The sequence below is a fragment of the Uranotaenia lowii genome, chromosome 1 (assembly GCF_029784155.1).
Source record: "Uranotaenia lowii strain MFRU-FL chromosome 1, ASM2978415v1, whole genome shotgun sequence".
Classification (NCBI taxonomy): domain Eukaryota; kingdom Metazoa; phylum Arthropoda; class Insecta; order Diptera; family Culicidae; genus Uranotaenia; species Uranotaenia lowii.
Window position 1 is genome coordinate 58,475,649 of NC_073691.1, and position 15,966 is coordinate 58,491,614.

Sequence of the window (15,966 nt, forward strand, 5' to 3'; positions counted from 1 at the left end):
TAATGAAAGAAAAGATCAATATAAACTACATTTGAATCTATTCGAGATTCCAGAATCCAGAACTGCAAACAAGTTGAAGATAATTTAATAATATTTAATTCAAAATGTCTTTAAAAAACAACTGTTGTATTAAAGATTTAAAAAGGTTTTTGGTCGATTCAACGATTCATAAAGAAATATCAACTGTCAATAAAGGTTGATACGGTCAAAATTTGGTCAAGGGAAAACGCGTGTAAATTGGTGAAATCGTTTATTTAAAAATCAAATTAAATTTCTTTTTCAAGTTTAATTAGTATAAAATTCAGGAAAAATATTCAGTTAGGCTTTTTCAAATCCGAATAGCCGGGCTTTACCCTTAACCCCTGCCATCAGATTTTGTACAGCCACCTTGTCCACCTTCTTCGCCGCAGAAAGCTAATTTGCCTTGAACTGCTGCTCGTCCTTAGCAATTTTTTTAGTCTTCTTTAGGTTCCGCTTGACAATAGCCCAGTATTTCTCAATTGGGCGGAGCTCTGGCGTGTTGGGAGGGTTCTTGTCCTTGGGAACCACCTGCACGTGGTGGCGGCGTACCACTCCATGACCTTTTTACCGTAATGGCAAGATGCCAAATCCGGCCAAAACAGTACGGAACAACCATGTTTCTTCAGGAAAGGCAGCAGACGTTTATTCAAACACTCTTTCACGTAAATTTCTTGGTTGACAGTCCCGGAAGCTATGAAAATGCTGCTTTTCAAGCCACAGGTACAGATGGCTTGCCAAGCCAGATATTTTTTCGCGAACTTTGACAGTTTCAGGTGATTGAAAATATCTGCTACCTTTCCCTTTTGCCGTATAAAACTCCTGTTCCGGAAGCTGCTTGTAGTCGGCTTTGACGTAGGTTTCGTCGTCCATTATCACGCAGTCAAACTTCGTCAGCATCGTCTTGTACAGCCTCCGGGATCGCGCTGGCCGTCTTCTTCTTCTTGTTAGTCGATAGTCCGACTCGTTTTTTGGCTCGATGCACGGTTGTAGACGATACACTCAGCTTATTTGCGGCATCTCGGAGAGAGAGGTTAGGGTTTCGCTTGAAACTACCGTCAACTCTCTTTGTCGTCTCAGCGGCTTCCGGTTTTCGATTTTCCCCCGATCCAGACTTCCTGGCTGTCGACAAACGTTCCCCAAACACTTTAATTACATTTGTAACGGTTGATTTGGCAACTTTTAGCGATTTTGCCAGCTTTGTGTGCGAGTACCTCGGATTTTCGCGATGCGCGAGCAAAATTTTGATACGCTGCTCTTCTTCCTTGGACGGCATTTTGACAACTGAAGAGTGAATTCCAAAATCAAAATAAGAGTAACATTCTACACACACACACACCTTCAAAATGAGGGGTGTTCAGATTTTTTAAATGCAAAATTGAAAGAAATACGTCAAGTTGATATTGACCAAATTTTGACCGTATCACCCTTTATTACATTTGACATTAATTTTGAATAATATGAAATTAAAATAAAAAATGAAAATAAGACCAAAAAAAATCGTCATTTCTGGATGTTGCCAGAAACAAACGGTTCTGCTCGGATGTTGCCAAAATCGAGCGAGGTCTGTATTACAAAGATGGTAAAATTGTTAAAAAAATAAAATAAATTAAAAATCAAAATTAAAATCGTAATTAAAGTAATGACAAAAATCACAAAATTACACACAAAAACTACAAAAAGTACCAAATTTTGAAAATACAGTAGTTTTTCGATTTTATCACGCATAATTCAATGTGATAATGGTAAAACCGTGAATTTGGCGAATCTTGAAACTAAAATAGAAAAACGGCAAATGATTTCTGAATGATTTCCAAAAACAACGTGATAAAATCGAAACAATAAACGTGATAAAATGGAGCGTGAGTTTAGCGAGTATTGGAAAATCAAACAGTGATAAAATCGAAAAACTACTGTATAAACACAGGGTTGCCCGCAAATCTGGAAAAACTTATCGGGAATGTTAGAAATTGTGTATAGAAATTCAAAAATATTTTAATTTTTATAAAATTTTCAAGTGTTATATATTTTTTATTTCATGAAATTTTTGATTGTTTTTTTTTTAGCCAACAAACGTGGTTTGAGTGGTCTTTTTAATAACCTTTTATATGTTCTACATAGTTTTGAACAACCAGTTTGAGTTTTTGACGTCCAACGGATTCAGTGTTCGACATAAATGTTTCATTTAATTTCTTATGCAAAAAGCAAGTATTCTTTTCAGCATGAGACGTTTTTAAGCTAGTTACATTTTTATATGAAGTATTGAAATATCAGTGAATTTGAGAACCCCTTTTAAATTTTTTCAAAAAGAGTTAACAAGCGAAATTTAATCTAAAATTAGAAAAAATGGCTTGTTTTTATGAAAAAAGTACTCGAGCTATGATCAGTTCAATTTAGATATTCCGCCGTTTTTCAAATTGAAATTACTTAGAGGGATCTTCAACTTCCTACGAAGAAAGGAACCTATTTTTCGTCAAAAAAGGGAAGATGTTAGTATAACGTTTTTTACATAACGGATTTGGTTTTTTATCTCCCTACGTCGAACTTTTCCTTGATTGGAAAATATGCCTTATCTAAAAACTTTGTAGAACACCAGCTCATGTTGAAATCTAAGGCCTCTACCCTAACATTCAAATTATCTCGTTACATTCAAGCGATCAAAATTCAGCCCTGTTTCATTCACGATTTTATTTATTTTCACGAATCTTTAGCTCAAATCACTAGGGAGTTTTTGAATTAATTCATTTTTCGTGTGGAAAAGAAAACAAATTTTTCGTATATATGTTGTTGAGCTCTTGACAAATTCTAGAAAAGCTGAAATTTTTACAAAACTCAAAAGAACTCCAAAAACTAAAAATAAATCATGATGAAATAAACTGATCTCAATTTTGCAAAACTGTATTCGTCATGATTAACAGTTGGTAGGAATTGGTTTAACATTATTTTTTTTTCTAAATTTCATCATGATTTTATATTCAAAAACAATATTAAATACAAAACCGATAAAAATCATCATTTTGGACCGGGAAAAAACTTGAAATTTCAAAACGGAAAATCGCTAGCAAATCTGTACTGACTAAAATCACAAAATTACAAAAAAATTGAAACAAAAGTAATGACAAAAATCACAAATAAAGACCCCACTAGAAACGACTAAGAAGACAAACTTTTGTCATTCTGTAATCTTTTTTATATATTTCTACCTGATTATTGTAGCTTTGGTTACTTTTGTTTTATTTTTTTTTATGCTGTAACTTTTGTGTTTTAGTGATTGTTTGTCGTTAGATCATTATTGAAATACCTATTCGTCATTTATACATTTTAATATTTTTTGCATTTCCGTAAAGTTTTCCATAATATATATTTTGCGTTTTTTTGTAATCTCTTTTCATAAGTGCGGTTATCATTTAAAAATATTGTACTTTGTCATTTTAATGATTTTTATTCCATTTCTGGGCTTATGTGTTAACAGATTAAATATGATTTATGATTCTAAATAAATTCTGGGCTTAGTGACAAATTTATGAATAGTGGAGAATTTGGCGTAAGATACCTCGCTGGTTTGAAGCAGGTTGTAATTAATTTTGTAAGCCAATTATTAAACATTCCGTACAAATCCACCGGAGTTTTGAAAAAAAAAAACCAACTTAATCCCAGAAAGGCGTTTTTCGGCAACATTTTGTTTTCGGAATAACACCAGATATCAAAACTTCTTGCATTTTTAACTCATTTTTGCCATCAAAATTAAAATTTCGACATTCGCGTTTTCCTTTGGTGATTTCATAGAGTAAAGATTGAAACTTTTAGGCATCCCTAAATTCAGTTCGATTGAGTTGAAATTTTGCACAGGTCAGTCTTTTGAATCGTGCAACAAAATGTAAGTGTTCCATTTTTTAAAATCAACATGGCCATTTTGGCTACCTGTTTAACACATTATCTTTGAGCTATTGAAAGTGTTGTACACAATTATGTAGAACAAAGTTTCTTTATAAAATCTATAACATGCTTCTCAGATATCTCGTATTTGGTCCGCAATGTGTTAATATATTTGGTATAAGAACGTACCAAAAATATAATGTGTGATTTTTGCTACAAAGCTTAGTTAAACATGTTATAATGAAAATCCATCAAAATTAACCCAAAAGCTCTTATCTCAAGTAAAAATGCTTTCACAATAGAAAAAAAATCAATCGCGCTCGTATTTGTTTTGTTTTCGTCAAAACAAGAGGTAAGGTGCAGGCAGGCAATGAAAACCTGTTCCGGTTTTCGATTGACGAAATCTCCCAACACACTTCATAATTGAGCTCAAAATAACTTAATTAGATTTTGCCGAACGTAAACCGTACTTAGCCTTAGGCGTTGATTTGAAGTTCCTCGATATCTTTATCAATGATTTTTTTTTTGAGAAATATCTATCCCATTTGACGGTGGAGGTGGAAGAATGAAATTGATATTAAGGTGCAACTTACAATTTAAAACTTGGAAAATTGGGATAGTAATAAATAAATAAATATTCTTTTAAATAAATAAATATCAAATATACCTACCGAATTTAATTTTGAAAGGAAATCGCTGAAACTTGAATGCCATGAACCAAAAATCGTAGGGCTGCAGCTTAAAATTTTCACCTTAAGCTCTACACAAGGCTGTAAGTTGTAGGTATCCACCCTAAGCCGAGCAGAACAGTTCACAATGGAATGAAACCGAATGAAAACAAAAATACTTAACTAAAGAAAAAAAATAGTTTCCTTTCAAGGTTAATTTTTTCCACCTTCTTTTCGGTGAAGCGTAGATCAGACGGGTTGGTCTACTAAAATAATGTAGTTCCACCCAACGAACGGTAGCGGTTTTGTGGTGTGTTTTTCTCTGCTTCTTTCAAAAGTTGAAATGGAGTAGTGTGATCGCGGTACGCCAATGGATGTGGTAAAAGAGGGCGGAGGACATGGGGAAAAGTAGAAGTAGTAAACTAAAGCTCGGCTATGCGATCGCACTTACCAACTAGGCAAGGTGCTAGCTAGCATATGTGCTAAGTCAGTCAGTCCGGTAGTCAGACAAAAATATTGCTAGCTCGCTCTAGTAGGTGTAGTAGACCAAACTCTCTGGTTGGTAGACCACACTTAGCACACGAAAAGTCAACTCCACGCGACAGCCAAAGGTTTCAGTCTTGGTTCGATCGAGCTTTGAAGTGCATCGACCTGTCCGCGCGAATCGTCAGCCGTCAGGCGTACCGTCGTCGTAGATCAGAAACGGATCGGTTCGAAAAGAAGTTCTTGGTGGTTAGAGTTGTTGTCCTAGTCCAGACACGATCTTGTAACCTGGATGGTTTACAAGGTTTGCCCGTTTGTTGTCATGTGCTAGGACGAACTAGATCCGGTGATCAACAACAGTCAATAGATTCCTGGCTGAAAACAGGAAACTTACTGACTCAAACAAAAAAAGTTTGTTCGATCGAGTATCGGCTAAGTTTGCTCAATTAATATTACGAGGTGTATAGAAGGTGAATCGGAAATTTAATTGCGCTAGAGCTACCTTGTGTTGTTTTTGTGTTCTACGACCCGCTGCCTGTTAGCTTACACAAATCAGCTGTTGGTGGGCAAAAAAATTGCAGTTCTAGGCAGATTACAAACTGATTGCCCGATGAACGAGCGAAAAACCTTGAAGGGGGCAACGTCGATCGAGTTGTGATGAAATTGGGCAACTCTCTGTTACCGGGTCAGAGAATAGAAGAAGAAAAAAAGTCCCGACTACACATTTCGTGTGTGATCAAACTTGTTATTATTGATAGTGTGTGATCGTGATCATCATCTTTCATGCTGTCGAAGCCGAAAGCGAGTGTGTTAATTCCTGCTCATAATCGAATCCATTCTTAGTTGTTGTCGGACGGTGATAACACTCCGAACGAACGGAACCTTGTGATCATCATCGATTGGAGGCTGGTGGACGACACAGCAAAAAAAAAGGTGATAAGATGCAGCCCGAAGAAAACTACAACAATGTACGTATCACTCCCACACCTAATAGTTTTTCTTATGAGGTGAAGGGCACACAGTCTAAAAATAAAATGTTGGGAGCATTGAAACGAATCGCGGTGACGTTAAAGTTTGGAACTGTTAAAAAATCGAAGTTTTACAACAGCTCCAGACATTTCGACTTTTGAGTTCCTGTATTGAAAAAAACAATTTCTAGTTTTTCTTCTTATAAGAAGTAAATGATAGATCGTGTAGTTGACCAAAGATGTTGTTGGTTTAATATTATTTTCAATCATGAGTATCACACAAGTTTCTTTTGTTAATATTATAAATTACATCCTTTTTAAAAAAAAAACTTCTCTCTATGATTCTATCTTTCAAAGTTTGAAAAATGTATGGGAGAGTGGGGAATCATGGGCCACTTTTTTTCATTGTTCCATAACTTCTTTATTATAAAAAACTAGCTGACCCGTTGTGCTTTGCTACACCTTCCAGAAATAAATGTAATTTGTAAAAATTTATTAAAATTTAGATTTTAGAGAGCATTTTTATAAATCAAACCTCATCATACTTCAGAACCAACAACTTTGAAATGAGAGCTGCAGCTGCAGTTCTGAATAGCAATTCAAAGATGGTATATATTATTTACTGAAACTTGATCTCTAAACTCGTTTTTCAAGATCTGAAATTTGTTCTCTGTAGTACAGAGTAGGTACAGAGTCTGTACCCAAAAAAAACCTTTTTAAATATGGCCCCTTCTTTGAAAAGCTCTTTATCTTAAATATGGGAGTTCTCCCATCTTTTTCAATTTTGTCCCCCACTGCATGAAGAAGGTAAGCAAATTTAACCGGCTCGATACCCAAACAGCACTTATCATGGTAATCAAAAATATATTAAATTAGTTATGTATTAAATACAGTCCAAATTTCTATTTTTTGTAAATAAATTTACTACGGTAAACATATAAATATTTAAAAAAATATCATTTGCATCACTAAATAAGTTCTCAGCGTTTTTTTTTTATTTTCTCTTTGAAAGTCAAATATTCAAAAATGTAGGCAAAAACAAATTTCTAAGTTTACATTTGTCCCGTATATTGGGGCAAGTGTCAATGCAAAGCTTATTTACAGATGCGTCAGAGTCATGGCTTTAAAATGGATTTAATACGAATTCCTGTTTTTGTTCTATCAAGTTTCACTGATATATCAGCAGTATTCCTGCAATAAAAATTTATGCTTGTGACTCCACTTTTAACGAATGCTATTCAAAGGGAATGACCTTCATTTACAAAGACATTTAAGAATTTTCAATATCCGCTGCAGTTTCAACATTCGGAATACCCCTTCTGGTCTTTCCAACATATTGAATCATTTTGAAGATGAATTTCTTAAAAGTTCGACGTTTGCCCTTGCCCCACCGTGTAAGTTGACAGAAGGGAATATTGTTTTTAACACTTTAAGGGTAAACTTAAAATTTCTCTTATAAATTTTGCGTACAGTTGAATATCAGTTCTAAAGTCTCGCTTTTCAAAAACGAAGCGGATCAAAAGTCTCTTTTATGCAGCCATGTAACACAAAAACACTTTTCATGTTAAGTACGTACTTGAATTGGTATGTAAGCAAAAAGTACGATGGTTTTTTCAGAATTATTTAAAATAAAAAGCTCCCATTTTCATTTCTAAATTCGTGTCAGTTGTGTATTTGGGCCGAAGTAACAATTTCTAGAAGAAAACATAATTTTTAATTTTGTTTAACAGAAAAAGTTGAATGTTCTAATGTTCCTTAAATGAAAAGTCGAATGCTACCTACATTAACACGAACTAAATATGGAAGTATTTTTGCGAATCTTTCAATTGGTTTTGATTCGATTGATAAAATACCAATCCGTGTCACATCTAGGCGTCATTTATTACCATGTGCTGTGTACAAATCAAATAAGCAAGAAAAAAAAACACATCTAGGTTGCATATCGCCCCACGTGTTTGAGAAATAGGCGCCTTATTGTGAAATTTCCAGCAATCAATGAACAGTGTGCTTTGGTTACTATCCTCTTGCGACGACGTTTGCTCGCCCATGGAGACGAAAAACAAACCCCAGGTTGAGAAATACGCGCCAAAATATTCCTACTGATCAGTATGCTATGCCTGGGTTACTTTCCTTTTGCGACGTCGGCTCTCGACGCCTCGACCATAGAGACGAAAAACAAACCGCCCAAAGGAAAAAAAAAATCTCAAGAAAATGGATGTCATGACTTTAATTTGTTTCGAAAAACTACAAATTTTGTATGGAAGCCTCTACTTCCTTAAGTCGGATGGAGTTTTGACTGTTACAGAAACCATCCCCGGCCTCAAAAACCCTCAGATGCCAGTTTTGACGATGATCGGTTCAGTAGTTTCCGAGTCTATAGGGAACAGACAGACAGACAAACATTCATTTTTATATATATAGACTAGCTGACCCGTTGTGCTTTGCTACACCTTCCGGAAATAAATGTAATTTGTAAAAATTTATTCAAATTTAGATTTTAGTGAGCATTTTTTTTAAATCAAACCTCATCATACTTCAGAACCAACAATTTTGAAATGAGAGCTGCAGCTGCAGTTCTGAATTGCAATTCAAATGTGGTTTATATTATTTACTGAAACTTGATCTCTAAACTCGTTTTTCAAGATCTGAAATTTGTACTCTGTACCCAAAAAAACCTTTTTAAATATGGTCCCTTTTTTGAAAAGCTCTTTATCTTAAATTTACATGGGAGTTCCCAATCTTTTCCAATTTTGTCTCACACTGCTTGAAGAAGGTAGACAAATTTAACCGGCTCGAGTTTACATAATACTAATTGAAAGAAATAGATTCGCATATTGGAATTTATTGCAAATTGTACTTTATGGAGAGAGAATTTTTTAAATAGGTGAATAGCGTGAATCGAGACAGTTTTTTGAGTATATTCCTAATAGTCTTTATTATTAGCACTTCGAGCTCCTGATAAGCATTAGATGGGGTATTTTTTGGAGTTGAAAAAATAAGCTATAGAAGTTTGAAGAAAAAAAAAAACGATGAAAAGGATTTTTAATAACCATTTTCAAACAGCTTTTTTCACCATCCTCGCCTTCGAAGCAGTTTGAATATCTACCCTTCTCGCGCCAAAATTATGTTAAAAAAATGTTTTTCCATTTTCCAAACTCGTGGACATGAGACATTATAGCTTGAAGTTTTCCCAAACAGCACTTATCATGGTAATGAAAAATATACTACATTAGTTATGGATTAAATACAGTGCAAATTTCTTTTTTTTTAATTAATTTACTACGGCAAAAAATATAAATATTCAAAAAAATATCAGTTGCAAAAAGTCAAATATTCAAAAATGTTGGCAAAAACAAACTTTTAAGTTTACATTTGTCCCGAATATTGGAGCAAGTGTCAATGCAAAGCTTATTTACAAATGCGTCAGAGTAATGGCTTTAAAATAGATTTAATTCGTATTCCTGTTTTTTGTTCTATCAAGTTTCACTATATCTGCAGTATTCCTGCAGTATAAATTTATGTTTTTACTCCACTTTGAACGAATGCCGTTCAAAGGGAATGACCTTCATTTACAAAGACATTTAAGAATTTTCAATATCCGTTTCAGTTTCAACATTCGGAATACCCCTTCTGTTCTTTCCAACATATTGAATCATTTTGAAGATGAATTTCTAAAAAGTTCGACGGTTGCCCTTGCCCCACCGTGTAATTTGACAGGAGGGAATATTGTTTTTAACACTTTAAGGGTATACTAAAAATTTCTCATAAAAAATTTGCGTCCAGTTGAAAATCAGTCCTAAAGTCTCGTTTTTCAAAAAAGAAGCGGATCAAAAGTCTCTTTTATGCAGCTATGTAACACAAAAACACTTTTCATGTTAAGTACGTACTTAAATTGGTATGTAATCAAAAAGTACGATGGTTTTTTTTTCAGAATTATTTGAAATTAAAAGCTCCCAGTTTCATTTCTAAAATCGTTTCATTTGTGTATTTGGGCCGAAGTAACAATTTCTAGAAGAAAACATAATTTTTAATTTTTTTAACAGAAAAAGTTGAACGTTTGAACATGTTCTAATGTTCCTTGAATGAAAAGTCGAATGCTACCTACATTAATACGCACTAAATATGGAAGTATTTTTGCGAATCTTTCAATTGGTTATGATTCGATTGATAAAATACCAATCCGTGTCACATCTAGGCGTCATTTATTACCACGTGCAATTAAGCAAGAAAAAAACACATCTAGGTTGCATATCGCCCCCACGTGAATAAGAAACATAGGTAGGTACTTGGTTGAGAAACAGGCGCCTGATTGTTAAATTTTTCCAGCGATCAATGAAAGTATGCTTTAGTTACTATCCACTTGCGACGACGTTTGCTTGACCATAGAGACGAAAAACAAACCCCTTAAATAAAAGAAAATTTCTAAAAATGGATGCCATGACTTTTCAATTTCAGATTTTGGCAAAAAAAAATTATATGTTTTATTCGATCGACAAAATGTCAATCTGGGTCGCATCTACGCGTCATTAATAACCATGTGCTGTACAAATGAGCTAGATATCCAGTAGAAAAAAAATCACATCAAGGCTTCATATCGCCACATCTTGCATTGAAAATATTCTTGGTTGAGAAATACGCGCCAAAATATTCCCACTGATCAGTATGCTATGCTCTGGTTACTATCCTTTTGCGACGCTCGCGACGCCTCGACCTTGGAGACGAAAAACAAACCTCCCAAAGGAAGAAAAAATCTCGAGAAAATGGATGTCATGACTTTAATTTGTTTCGAAAAACTACAAATTATGTATGGAAGCCCCACCTCCCTTAAGTCGGATGGAGTTTTGACTATTACAGAAACCATCCCCGGCCTCAAAAACCCCCAGATGCCAATTTTGACGATGATCGGTTCAGTAGTTTCCGAGTCTATAGGGAACAGACAGACAGACAAACATTCATTTTTATATATATAGATAAAATGAAAATAAAAAATGATATGGTTTTCTACATTTTCAAGGTATCATAAGGTATTTTTTTCAAATTTTTAATAAGTTATTTTCCCCAAATTCTGACTGTTTGAAAAAAAGCAATATTTTTTGGATTTTGAAAAATGGTGGGGAATCTTGGGCCACCAAATCCAAATTGACCAAATAACATGCAAAGTTTATGAGTTGACCCAAAACTGTGATTTCATAATTCATTTCGTTATTTAAAAGCAATTTCAGATGATGAAATAAAAAAGAGAGCTGTGTATGATCGCATAGCTTCCAAAACCTGGCTCGCGAACGTTTTGGCAAAATTTGTTATATAGGATGGACAAAATATTTTTCATAACTCTTCATTTGGCATAAGAAAACTGAATGTGTATTAAAACATAAAAATATAGGTGGTTCAAGATGTGTGGCCCACGATTCCCCACAAGCTATGATTTGCAAATTGGTTGCGTTTGTGTGACTTATTGATGTTCCATCAATAATTCCTTTTCCACGTGAAAGATCATGACTAAACTAAGATCATAAGCGTATGAGCATATGTTTTTATGCACTTCAGGTTTCCCATCGATTAAATTAGCGGGTGTTTTTTTTAATTATGTAAGTAAATTTTTCTAACTTTTTTTAGCTTGATAAATAAAATAAGCATATGATGCGTATTTTAGTCAGCAACATATAGGAATATATGCTCACGCAAAGCGACGAGGATGACAGTTGGTTTGAGATTTTTATCTCAACACACATCTGAGATATTAAAAGTGGCCCACGTTTCCCCATGGCCCACGATACCCCACTCTCCCCTACTACAAAGTACTACACTACCAAAGATTATAGAATTTTGAGAAAAAGCAACACTCTGCATCAAGAACTTTTGCATTCTGTAACATATGAAAATTTCGAGTAGGTAGGGGAAAGTCGGGTAAGACGGACACAGCGGATAAAACGGACACTTTCAATATTTCGAAAATTACTATGTTTGGCACAAATCTAATGATATATTTGCCTATGTGTATCAACACTTTCGAGACCCATTGTTGATTTACAGCAAATAAGGTCTCGTAATAGTAAACAAAATAAACAAACATTTTGAGGATGCACCATTTGATGTAATTTTCTCTTCTAAGAAAATAGCCCATAATTTGCTACATTATCGGAAATTTCTTTGGTTTTCAACGGTGGAATGTTTATTAGGCTTCTCATTGACCACCTGGGGTAAACCCAGCGAATTTTGGCCAACGAGCTTGAGCAACAAACGTTATGAAAAAAATGTTGCTAGGTCGGGTAAGACGGACACTTCAAGGTCGGGTAAAACGGACACGTAAGTTTCTCCAGGAATTTTGCAAAAAATCATGGATGAGTTTTGGACCAAAACGAAGCTTTTGAGACCCCAGGGTTTGAGAAATTCATAAATGACCCCAAATCGACTCAGTACAGTAAACGAAAATTACCGAGTTCGGTAATTTTTTTACCGAAATCCTAACATGTGTAAATCGTTAAACTATGAAGAATCGATTTACCGATGTTCGTTTATTTTTTACCGAAAAAATTACCGAACAGTTTAACGATTTACACATGTTAGGATTTCGGTAAAAAAATTACCGAACTCGGTGATTTTCGTTTACTGTGTAGTAGCTGAAAGTCCCTCCTACTTGCGGGAAGGACTAAAAAAACCAACGGACATATTATATTATGAGGCAATTAGAGCAGATTGTGAACCGATTTTAAAAAAATGCCATTTCATTGGGGCTTCACACTACATGATCATCAAATTTACTAATTTATCCACCATTTTAAAAAATGGAGCGGAAGGGGTGTCCCTTACAAATTACAAAATTGACATTGGATTTTGTTTATTTATAGAGGATTTTAACCATCTTGGTCATTCTTCCTCTGACAAAAAAGGAATACACTCAGAAAAATACTATTAAGTATGCCATAAGATTCTCTTATGAACTGGCGCCATAAGAAAAATCAATGAAATTCATAAGATTATCTTAAGACACGAATGAATTCTTCAGATGAACACTTACTTCAATAAGAGGTTGTTGCTTTTCATAAGAGGGTCTTATGGAAACAGAAAATGTCTTGTTTGATGAAAATAACTCAAGATAATTGATGTTAAAAACATTTTATTTAGTTTCTAGCTAATTTGTTACATCATGATCACTATCAGCAGCACACAAACACCCGGTTCCAACAAAATTATTCAGCCACATCAGGTTCTTTGAATTTTTACTTTTTCCGGTCAACATGCTGAAAAGTGAACAAAAAATGTGTTTGAGTTTATCAATATTGTCAAATTTTACAAACTTACCATTTAGAAGAAAATCACTTTAATTTTTAGGGAAAACTATATTGGCTCCACTACTGTTTGATGCCTCGTATGAAGATGAATAATAACGACTGATGGAATTAATGTGTTCATTATTTTTTCACAATGCCGCTTCTTCTATTTTTCATAAGAACTCACTTTGAAAATTGTAAGAATTTCATAAGACTCTTATGAAAATCAATTTTACACTCTAAAAAGCAGTTCATAAGACGCATCTTATAAAAATTATAATAAGAATTTGCCTGAGTGTAGAATTCGATACAACGAAAGATTTAATGCAATCAACAACCTCTCTTGCAATAAGCTCAAAATACGTTATCTCAAATAGTGCCCAATGATGAATACTTGAAAGGAAAAGTAATGATAAAAAATTATTTTCACAAATTTCGGTTATTTAGCAAAAATATTAATTATTGCATATTTGCAACAACATGAAACGGTTATACCTTTTTGTTCTTCACACAAGACAATTAGAAATAAATGCTTACTCCTAATTTTTTTTTGGGACTAATCATAGTTTTAGCATAAGAACTTCTCAAATCTAGATTTCTGGACACCGTGAGAGTTGAGAATTTAGCTGGGAGTAGTTATGCGATAATATGCCACCTACCGAGGAACTTTTTCCTTACGTTTGCTTGAAAATGATTCAATAATTTAAATTAGTAACAATAACGAGCATTGTTATTTTCAATCAAATCATTCATTGTGTCTCTAAGAAAATAAGCAGAACAATACTTCAAAACTCGGATATCGAACGTTGGCAGATAGTTCGGAATTTCCAAATTGAAAAGATTAAAAAATGTATTCGTCATTTGTAATCAGATTTTGAAACTCTCTGGAGCTCCGTACTTGAATTGAAAAAATTAAAGATTACACTAGTTTACAGCATTTTTGAACTAAGTAAGCTGAAGATCACTTTTATTTAATGTGAAATCGGGCGCTGAATCCGGAAATGAAATTCAAAAAAATCTCAGTAGAACAGTTTTTGAGTTATGCTCAAAATATGAAAATTTGGAAATTTAAAAATAGTATTTGAACCTATATTCATATACCTCGGACTGCATATTATTAATTTGAAATCTCTTTTTTGTATATTGAAGTTGAATAAATTTGCTATATATCATCTGAACTTCATTTTTGCGTATGACCAACAATATTATTGATATTAGTGAAATTGTTATAGAAAAAATAATAAAAAAATGCATTTTTTAGAAAAATTTTGTTTTATCGACAGTTTTAGACTCGATGGTAACATTTAAAATATCTAATTTTCTAGGTTCTAGTTGCGAACTTGTTGGTTCATTAGAAATGCCTTTGTAGACGCACGATTCCTTTTAAATGTGTAGTGAGAACAATTTGCACGCAATCGTTTAGAAGTCCTGTTGTCAACTTTTATACCTTTCAGAAGACGCTGAAAGTTTCTAGTTAACTTGTATGTAACATAGGCACGTAAAAGTCCCAAAACACCTTTTCTCAGCCAAAGTGAACTTGGAAATTGCATGTTTTTTTTTCTCGGGGGGCTTCTATGGATATTTTTTCATATGTCGTCCCACAGAGTAGAAACTAGAAATGAGCTCAAACAAAACAGAATAAATATTTCCATTATGGCAATAAAATAGCAACCTTAACATTTCAGACTAAGAAACAAAGCAAAACAAGAAATCAATTCAAATTCCAGGGAGATACATACATATAAGAGTTTGAAATAAAATTCAAACCCTAAAAACGGACTTAATTTAAAACCATAATTCAGTGTCTCATATAAAAATCATATTTTCAAATCAAGATTTGAAAAACAAATTACAAATGATATTCAATCTCAAAATTGAGAATCAAAGTTGCAATCAGAGTCAAATCAGTAATTGCTAAATTTATAATTAAAGTACAAATGTTTATATAGATTTCATGCCTTTTAAACACAAAAAAAATCGTTATCATACAATGGGATGAAAATTTAAAAATTTTATGCAGATTAAAATTTTAAATTAGGAACAAGATTCTTATCAGATCAAATATTAAAAAACATAAACTTTGGTCAAACTTTTCTTCTTAATATGTCAAAAGTTACATTTGAAAGCATAAGTACAGAATGGAATATAAATGTAAAAAAAACACATCATCATAAAACTGGAAGAAGATGAGATTAAAAACCTAGAAACATTCGTGGTTAGAGAATCCCTCAATGAAATTCGCAATTCAACTATGAGAGTGTTTTTATGGTTTAAATTATTTGAGAATGGTCAACTTAAAAATGATATGCTGAATTCAAGATATTTGATTTAACTGGTCGGGATTCGACCACACCGAACTGAACGCCATCAGCATTTTTTCGAGACACTTGATCTTCATGTTTATGAGACAGAATCGATAAATTATAATTCATGTAATTCGTTTCAGTCAATCATATTCACTCTTTCAACCTATAAAATGAATTATACGAGATCCAAATTCTGTTGATTCAAAGTTTCTCATGGCGCTCAGTTTGGTCTGTTCGAAATCCGGCCAATTAATAGAAGATAATTTTAAAACGATAGTATATGCATCAGAATCAATAGTATGAAACTTGGGGTAAATTATTGTATTGTATTATTAGTTGTAAACGTTTCAAGTTCAAGACTGAAATTGGACAGGAA

The 15,966-nt window shown here is 33.5% G+C and overlaps 1 protein-coding gene across 4 annotated transcripts in view; it reads left to right on the top strand.

Moving 5' to 3' along the window:
• Positions 1-15,966, top strand: part of LOC129742260 (progestin and adipoQ receptor family member 3) — a 74,073-nt gene that overhangs the window by 24,278 nt on the left and 33,829 nt on the right. Inside the window, exon 1 of one of the 4 annotated variants that reach the window (XM_055734330.1) lies at positions 5,013-6,013. The exons of the other annotated variants lie outside the window; for them this stretch is intronic. Coding sequence (XP_055590305.1) covers positions 5,987-6,013 — 27 coding nt within the window. The 5' untranslated portion in view covers positions 5,013-5,986. Of the gene's footprint in view, positions 1-5,012; positions 6,014-15,966 lie in introns of those variants that run through there. 4 annotated transcript variants of the gene reach the window in all.